This window comes from Myotis brandtii, unplaced genomic scaffold (genome assembly GCF_000412655.1).
Source record: "Myotis brandtii unplaced genomic scaffold, ASM41265v1 scaffold78, whole genome shotgun sequence".
Lineage (NCBI taxonomy): Eukaryota > Metazoa > Chordata > Mammalia > Chiroptera > Vespertilionidae > Myotis > Myotis brandtii.
Window position 1 is genome coordinate 209505 of NW_005371131.1, and position 9262 is coordinate 218766.

The 9262-nt window shown below is 49.8% G+C and overlaps 1 protein-coding gene across 2 annotated transcripts in view; it reads left to right on the plus strand.

Moving 5' to 3' along the window:
* FAM227A (family with sequence similarity 227, member A) overlaps positions 1-9262 on the plus strand; it is a 57685-nt gene that overhangs the window by 7877 nt on the left and 40546 nt on the right. Inside the window, exons 4-7 of one of the 2 annotated variants that reach the window (XM_005883194.2) lie at positions 2897-2966; positions 3693-3769; positions 5616-5762; positions 9013-9114. In XM_005883194.2, coding sequence (XP_005883256.1) covers positions 2897-2966; positions 3693-3769; positions 5616-5762; positions 9013-9114 — 396 coding nt within the window. Of the gene's footprint in view, positions 1-1879; positions 2967-3692; positions 3770-5615; positions 5763-9012; positions 9115-9262 lie in introns of both variants that reach the window. The other variant, XM_014530851.1, reaches the window with a different exon arrangement.

Here is a 9262-nt window from a genome sequence, read left to right on the forward strand (position 1 = left end):
ATATATTTTATTGATTTTTTACAGAGAGGAAGGGAGAGGGATAGAGAGTTAGAAACATCGATGAGAGAGAAACATCGATCAGCTGCCTCCTGCACACCCCCTACTGGGGATGTGCCTGCAACCAAGGTACATGCCCTTGACCGGAATCGAACCTGGGACCCGTCAGTCCACAGGCCGACGCTCAATCCACTGAGCCAAACCGGTTAGGGCCCCATTTTTTAATTGAATTGTTCTTTTTCTTATCGCTGGGTTTTCAGAGTTCTTTGTGTATGTTGGATAACAGCCTTGATCATGTATGTCTTCTGCAAATATGTTCTCCCAGCCTGTGACTTGTGTTCTCATTCTCTTGACATTGTCTTTTGCAAAGCAGACATTTTTCATTTCAATGAAGTCCAACTATCAATAGTTTCTTTCATGGATCGTATCTTTGGTGTTGTATCTGAAAAGTCATCGCCGTACCCAAGGTCATTTAAGTTTCCTCCTGTTACCCTATAGGAGTTTATAGTTTTACATCCTATATTTAGTCTGTGATCCGTTTTGTGTTAATTTTTATGAAGGGTGTAAGGTCTGTGTCTTGGTTCATTTTTTTTGCATGCGGATGTCCAGGTGTCTTAGCACCATTTGTTGAAAAGACTGTATGTGCTCCATTGTATTGCCTTTCCCCCTCTGTCCAGGTTCCGTTGCCTGTATAGTATTTATGTGGGTATATGTCTGGCCGAGGTTTGCCCTGCCCTGTACACGCAGGCCTTGGTTTGGTGGCCGCTTCTCCTGGGTCAGCACCTGCAGCCAGATTGGTCTCTCCAGCCTCCGTCCTGCCCTGCTGGATGCTCCTAGCACAGTGCCTGGCGGATGAGAAGTCTTAATAGATGAGCACTGACACCTGAGTGGACCGCCTCCTTTTGAGGCCCAGTTCCTCCTCCTCCCGTCCTAGTCTATTCCTTCCCTCATGTCCTAAGTGTGGGTCTCCCTCCCGGCTCCGGCCAGGAGCTGTGCTTGGCTTTTTCCAGTTTCCCTGAGAGCTTGTTCGCCCACCGCTTCACTACTCACTTCCGGGTAGGCATTCCTTCCTCCCTGCCTGCGGGCCACTACCTCTGGGAGGCCTTCTCGGCCACTCCACCCCAAGACTAGTGTGGATAGCTCTTCTGGGCCCCTCCTGTCATCCTGTCCTTCCCACCGCAGCGCCTCTCAGCTCTTGATCATCAGCTTCTCCCCACTCGTCTGGGAGCCCTTGTAGGGCAGGGATGGCATCACTGCTCCCTGCTGCATCCTCACATGGGCACAGCGCACGGCTTTTAGTCGGTGCCCAGGGAATACCTGTGGAATGAGTAATGCATTTGCAAATTGTCGCTTCTCACCTGCAGTTTGGGCTCACGTTCCAGCTACCTAGAGGAGTGATACCTAAACCTAACTAATTGTCTGACAGCTGGGAGCGTTTCAGAAACTAAAAGTGGAAATTGCAAGGTGAATGCTCCCATTTGAACCAAATAACTCTGAAAGGTGGTGAGAGAAACTAAGGGTATTGGGCCAGGGGTAGAAAGAAGACTTTTTACTGTGCTATTTGGCTTTGTTCCATGCAAATTACTGTGTGTGTGTGTGTGTGTGTGTGTGTGTGTGTGTGTGTGTAAACAGAAAACTATTCAGGAGTCACAATAAACAATTCAGGACCCAACACAGACCCAAGGAATAAGCCTCTAATGAGTCTGAATATCTGGATAATCCCCTGTGATGCTGGTCATTAGCCAGGCACAGCCAGGACCCACTGGTAGGTCCTGCTGTCACTCCAACGCAAACTCAGCCAAATGCCGGTCTCATCATTTCCCCCCTAAAACTTGCTTTCGTTCCAATGTCCAGCTCCCCTTTCTGTTCCTTCCGTGTGCAGGTCTTGTCCCTCCTTCCAAGGCCCTGACAATATTGGCTGCAGGGCATCCATTGACACCCAACCACCGATTCATCCATCATGCCTTATCCCTGTGTTCTGTACTAGAGCAACGTGTTGGCACATACGGTACCAGTGTGAGCCCTTTCCCCATGGACACACACCTGCACACATGCCAGTTCAGGAGAGAGACAGGGGAAGGCTCAGAGGCACTTCACCCGTCAACAAGCTCAGGCGACGGAGGCCTCATCGTTTCCCCACTCCTGTGCCACCTCTTCCAGGCAGTCCTCCGTGACTGCTCCAGCTCACATTAACCTCACTTGAGCGAAACCTAAATTTACCAGTTTAATTGTTGACTTAGCTCCCGGAATAGATTGTAAGTTCCTTGAGGGCAAGAACACAGAATCACACTTCTTTGTTAACTTGGTTATCTGGGCACGGTGGCTAACAATCAGTACAACTTGTTGGGTCACTGACATTCATTTTTCTTTTCATGAGTGTGTGTGGGGGGGGGAGGAGAGGAGGAGTCAGAGGTCAAGAGAATCTTTTTGAGAGGTCAGGGGTACGATGACCAATAATAATAATAGTTACCCTTTATTGAGCAGCTCCTACGTGATAGCCTCTGTGCTTGTGTTTTAAGATGCAGTAAATACTTTGTATCTGATCCTTGTAAGAACCCTGAAAGGTAGGTATTATTATTCCCCTTTTCCCGAGAGATTAAACAGTACCTTGGATCTGCTCCAAACCCTACTCCTCAGAGGCGGAGCCGGGAGGTGCAGCTGGGAGGAGGAGCATCGTGAGAGGGGGCAGGGTTGGGGGATGTATTAGTGGTGACACTCAGGATGAGGCCAGTGGCCACCAAGATCCTACCACCTGGGGGGAGACAGCAAAGGCTGTCACAAACTTTGCTCTGGGCCTTTTGCACGCCAACGGGCGAAATGGCCTCGTCCCTGACCCCCCCCGCCCTGCGCCAGGATTTGCATCGCTCGCTAATGCCCCATTTCTTTTTGGTTTTTGAAGGCAATTGAGAGATTTGAGATGGAGAAGAAAGCTTTAAAAGAGAAAAGCCGCTGCAGCTCGGAAGACAGAGGCAAAATCCTTTCTCATCGCCTTTCTCATAGTGCAGTGATGGCGAACCTATGACAGGCGTGTCAGAGGTGACACGCGAACTCATTTTTTTGGTTGATTTTTCTTTGTTAAATGGCATTTAAATATATAAAATAAATATCAAAAAATATAAGTCTTTGTTTTACTATGGTTGCAAAGATCAAAAAATTTCTCTATGTGACACGGCACCAGAGTTAAGTTAGGGTTTTTCAAAATGCTGGCACGCCGAGCTCAAAAGGTTCGCCATCACTGGCCTAGGGTTTCTCTGGGGTTTGGCTTTCTAGTATCTAAAATGCCTTCAGTAGGGATCCAGAGTTTCAGATGAGGATATTTTTGTAATCTTCTGAAGGAGTCTTAAATCTGACTTCTTGGCATTGGGCAACAAAGGAGGGAAGGGCAATACCATTCAGAGACCACCTGCTATGTGCTACACGGCACCAGGCGGTTCGTACATATTTCCCTGCCAAGGCTTCACAGTGCCCCAACCGGTAAGGTGGGCACCACGGAATGTATTTTATAGATGAGGAGCGGGCTTGGGGGGAGGGAGGGCTTAATAAGTCGGCAGCACGGGTGCGATCTAGTAAGACTAATACTGCGAGTGTCGCCGGCAGTTCAGGTTGGCCGAAAAGATCAGTTATAATTACGGCCCAGCGGTGGACAGACCCTGCGGGTTCTCACATCCCATTTCTCCTCTCCCGTTCTTCTGCAGGCAAAAGTCAAAGAAAAGCACCGGATACTTGCAGTGGCTCAGTATCCAGGAATGTCCGATCTATCTCTATTAAAAGGGTAAGGGATCCTGGGTGTGTGTCGGACTGGTTTCTGCTAGGCATGAAATCGGTTCTATTCCTGGGAGGGGGCCGGGGGGCAGGGCGGAATAATTGGCACCTGGATGGTGATGGTGCAGGAAAACCCAGAGTTCCCTTTATAGAGGCCCTCCAAGTATTTTAAGAACGCTGGAAGTTCTCACAACACCCTGGAAAGAGCAGAATGGGGAGTGTTCCAGGGGCATTTGTCTGTTTACCTGTAGAATGTAGATGTTTGCTCTTAGGAACAATGAGTTCAGATTCAGCTCCCACAGAGCTCCAAGGGGCGTTCACACAGCTGGGCTGGTCCATCAGTCCCTGCAGACGCCCGAGAAGCTGGGATTCAGTAGTTAGATGACCTGTCCACCATCACGCAGAGTTGATGGGAGAGCCCCGCTTCCTGCTCGGACCCTGGGACCCACGGCCAGACTCCCCCCTCTCCAGCAGCCACCCCAGTTAAGGTTCTCCTAAGCTTGCTCTTTTAACTACTCAGGTCATACGTATTCAAACCCTTTAAATGCTGGAGAACAGGGACAATACAGTGTTATCTTCTCTTCACCTTTTAGCCTAGGAAATGCCCACACGGCGTAAAGTCCAGCAGTTGAGAGTCAGCATGGAAACTGCCATCTAACCCGTGATGGTGGCCGAGCAGATTTAAATGTCCTGCCCAAGGTGGCACAGCTACTAAACGGTGGAGCTGATGTCTGACCCCAGGCCGCCCGACTCGGAGTCAGTGCTTGAGTCACTGAGTTCAGCCACTGTCAAGGCCATAGTCCAGTTAGAGAGCAATTCAGGCCCTCCACATGTTTCCAGTTGGTGCCTTTGGGCGATGGTAATTTTTTTAAAAAAATTTCTTTATTGATTTAGAGAGAGAAACATTGATTTGTTGTTTCACTTATTTGTGCATTCGCTGGTTGCTTCTTGTATGTGCCCTAACGGGGGATCGAACCTGCAACCTTGGCATGTCAGGACAATTCTCTACCCACTGAGCTATCTGGCTAGGGCCAGGTGATGGTAATTAATTTCCTCTTTTCTGTATTTTTACATTTTTTATAGTTATATTTTATTTTTATTCTAAAAATCCATTTAATGATGTATATTAAGAACCATAGGGATAGTCATATTCTTTGACCTAATATTGCCATTTTGAGAAAGTCATACTAAATAAATAATCCAAAGAAAGGGGAAATTATATGTTCCATGTCATTACTAATCTTAAAAAATATAATGGCGCCCGGCCTGGCCTGGTTCAGTGGTTGAGTGTCAACCTGTGAACCAGGAGGTCACGTTCAGTTCTTGGTCTGGGCACAGGCCCAGGTTGCGGGCTTGACCCCCAGTGTGGGGAGCGCAGGAAGCAGCCAATCAATGATTCTCCTCATCATTGATGTTTCTCTCTCTCTCTCCCCCTCTACCTTTCCCTCTGAAAATCAATTATATATATATATATGCAGTAGTATTAATTGGAAGTAATTAATTAAGTTATAGCCCATTAATAGGATATATTATTATAGATGATAAACTTAGTGTAGCAATGTGAAAAATCTAAAGTTAAATGCATAGAGCAGGACATAAAAGTGTGTGTGTGTGTGTGTGTGGTAAAATGAAGTTTCCTAACACATCTGTAGACATGTGCTCCAAGCCCGAAAGGGAAAACAGAAATCATGTGAATGGGTGTTTGGTGAGAGGTGCTGGGGTCATGGACGCACCCTCCTTTTCCCCAGCGCTCTGTAAGGTTGTTTTATTGTCTTTATGACATAAAGGGGAAGATATCTTGTCTTAAACTGTCGAAATGATGCACCCCATTTTCATATTCTGCCCTTTTGCTTCAGAGAACAGCAGATAAAAAGCTGCTGGCCGAGCTCTACCAGTGCCCCCAGTTTAACGACTCGAAGCCGAATGAGCTCCCAAACGGGGTGGACTTCTGTGACATGGTGGCCAACGTGGTCCGGTCTGAGAGAAACCCCTTTACTGGCAAGGTAAGCAGGACGTGCAGCTCCCCTCTGTGCGGCCAGCGCGGGCCGGCGGCGCCCCGACTGCACAGCCACCCCTGCTGTCCCCGTCACACCCGGGAAACGGAGTCAGTCACCGAGGGCCACGCAGCCTGAAGCTGAGATTAGACCCCAAGCCCGCGTTCCCCCCAAAACCTAGATTCTGTCTGCAGAGCACCGGTCTCCAGATCGTTGTGACCATGTATTCCACCCGGAAACATGGAGCACACGCCCTCGTGATACATGCTTTTTAAAAATACCATACATGCTCTGCTGTCAGTTGCCACACTGTGTATCACTAAACGTAACTTCTCTTTTTTCTTAGACATTAGTTAGAACAGGTTCTTCCCCTGGTAAACCGTGGGGGGAGTGGCCCACCTGGAGAGCAGACACACTGGGTTCCTCGGGGAGGGAGCGGGGGCGGGGAGTGTGCTATGGCCACTCAGGAGGCGGGGATGGTTGAAGCAGGTGTGGGGAGGGGGGAGCCCAGAAAACGGCCCGGCCTAGGCACCCCTACGCTGTGCCTCATTGCCCTGCACAACTCGTGTCCCCAAAGCAGCTTGGTCGTCGTCCCCTCGGCTCCTGCCTGGTCATCCCATCCCTGCTGCCTGCTTCCCCTGCCCCTCTCCCCCTTCTCTCTCTCCCTCTCTCTCCCCTCTGTTTTCTTCCCCCTCTTCTTTTTTTTTCATGAGTTCTTTCTGCTGCCTTCTCTCCACCTAGGTCTCTAGATCGGTTGGCCTCCTTCCTCTGTGTTGCATTCAGACTTCCTAAAAGTGATGATCTGTTTGGGCCAGTCACTGCCCGTGTGACAGTGGAGTTTGCTGGCCGCTGGGCCAGGCAGGGGTCACCCTGGGCGTGGTGCCTGGTCCCCGGCTGCCCTCAGCGGGCATGGGGAGCAGCAGCACTCGGGGCATCGTGTGCTCCCCAGGAAGGTGGACCAAGGCGTCCACACGCTGTCGTTTGTGGCAGCAGGAGCCGGGCGGCAGGGCTCTGGTGGCTCAGGGGCTCTGGGCTCTGGGGTCTTCTGTCAAATAGGGGGAGCAGCAGCCTCTAACTTGAAGAATTTGTAAAGTTTACTAAGGATGTGAATAAAAGCACTTAGTCATAAATTCCAAAAAATGGTAGTTTTATCATCAATGTGATTAGAGAGTTTAATGACCAACAGTATTACAGTACAGTACAGCCATTTTTGGTATATATATCATCCTTAGCCATTAAAATGAATGTTCATAAAGGGAGCATCTTAGCGTGCCATACCGTGTTGTTGGATAAAACATACCAGCATGTAAGTTCTCTAGATACAGTGTCACGTAAGCACACACGGGAAACTCGGGTGAAACCATGCATGGATCTCACCAGTGTTCTCTGAGTGAGAAGACTATAGTTTTTCCTTCTTCCTTTTTCTTTCTGGAATTTAAATGGACTGTGTGTTTCCTGGATCCGCTATTCCTATGTGACCTTCCAACCCATGTCCTTCTGACCCTGGTCAGGCACAGCCACACGTGCTCACGTCCTGTGTCCTGTGTGGGTGAGGACAGTGACTACAGCATGACTGCATGTCCCATTTTGAGGTCTCGTTGTAAATGTTTCCTTAGCCCCGATCCCAAGCAAAACTGCGCGTCTCCTGGGAGGCTGTTAGCCTTATAGCTGATGCCAGTCCCTGCTTCTCTTTGGTTTCCAGGAAACTGAAGGAAAATTGGTACCTTGCCTTTGAGAAAGGACCCTCTTCCATCCTGCTCAGGGGCCATCCCCAACTTTCACTTGCCTTCTCAAACCCTCTCCTCCACACTGCTCTCCCTCCACCCTGCTCTCCCTCCACCCTGCTCTCCCTCCACCCTGCTCTCCTTCCACCCTGCTCTCCCTCCACCTCCGCTCTCTCTCCACCCTGCTCTCCCTCCACCCCCACCCCACCCTTTCAGAGCCATCGCTAGTGGCCATCCCAGGGTCTGTTGCAGGGCTGACATGAAATCCTGTGAAGGGAAGCAGGAGTCTGAATAAGCAGTAGAGCACACTTTTAGCAAGTCCTAGGTGCCTGGCATTGTCCTGGGCACTTTGTACGTGTCACTTGTTTAGTCCTCACCATCATTTCCTTTTTCGGGACGAGGACTCTGAGCACACCAGGTTCAGTAGTGTGGCTCAGGGTCGCACAACTAGCAAGCATACCAGCTGGATTCGAATCCAGGCGGCCTGGTATCAAAGTCTGCACTCGACTGCCTCTCGAAGGGAACATGAGGGATGGCGACAAAGACAGAGTCGGGCACGGGGCTCAGAGAGCTGCTTGCTACCGGGAGGCTTGCTGATCAGTGCCCGATGCCCTGGGCTGACGGGTAGGCTTGAAGGGAGCGCCTCTCTCCCTTTGCACCCAGGAGGGTGGCAAGGTGAGCTCTCTCTGCTCTTCCTCATGGCAGCCTGTGCCGTCTCTGGGGGCACACTGCTTGCTTTCGAGCCTCCGGGCTGTGTGAGCTGAGGCCAGAATCTTAACCTGATCCTCACTTGCCTCCCCTATAAATGATAGCACCTACCACTCGGGTAGACTGTGAAGAATAAAGCGAGGTAAGGAATGAACCTGCACAGCCCGGTGCCAGGTACATGGTAAGCATTTAACAAAATTTCCACATGATTGCGGTAGTGGCTGGGGAGTCGGCACAAGGTTCAGGACCCAGCTGCGTGGTGATGAAGGCTGGATTTTCTGTCCCTCAGAGTTCACCGATAATTCTAGAATTCCATGTGCCTACAGCTAGCTCAGCAGAATCTTAAGGTCTAGGGATGTGCTTTTGTATCATTTCTGTTTGCCGACATTGATGACTGTTAACTGGATGTAGGTGAGGGCATGGAGCCTTATCTAGAGCTGTGAGTTCCGATCCTGGCCCTGCCACCTGCTGGCTGTATTACTTCGGACAAGTGACTTCAGCTCTCTAGCCCTTGGTTTCCTCATCTGTAACATGGAGCTGTTAATGCAGGCCTCCTGTGACTATTAGGGGTAAACAGAGAACATGTGAAAGTATCTGGCAAGGCAAATAGTCAACATTCACTATAAAGTTGGGTGTTTGTTATTTTTTTAAGTCGACTCCAAAAATGACTGGTGGGAAAACGGTGTGGTTGTAGCAATAACCAGGCGTGGGCCCAGGAGGGAAGGCAGGTTTTGAGTGGAGATGATTATGAGTCTGGCGGTGGCTCCCGGTGAATTAAAAAAACAGCAGCGGCAACAATAACAATGTGAATTTTGTTTCTTTTCAAGTTTTTCTGTTCACATAGAGACTTAGAGAAGTTTCTCTCTTCTCCTCCTATACGAGCCATGTGGCTGGATAGCTTCTGGTGGATCTTCCATGAAAGGTACCAGGTAAATGCAAGCCTGATGGCTTCTCGCCCTTGCTCAGGGCATTTTCCTGTGGCTCAGATCCCGACCCTTCACCGTGGGCTGACGGCCCTCAGACTCCATGGACTGCTTCTGCAGCCCCCTCCTCAGCCCCCTGGTTCCTCACCCCCCC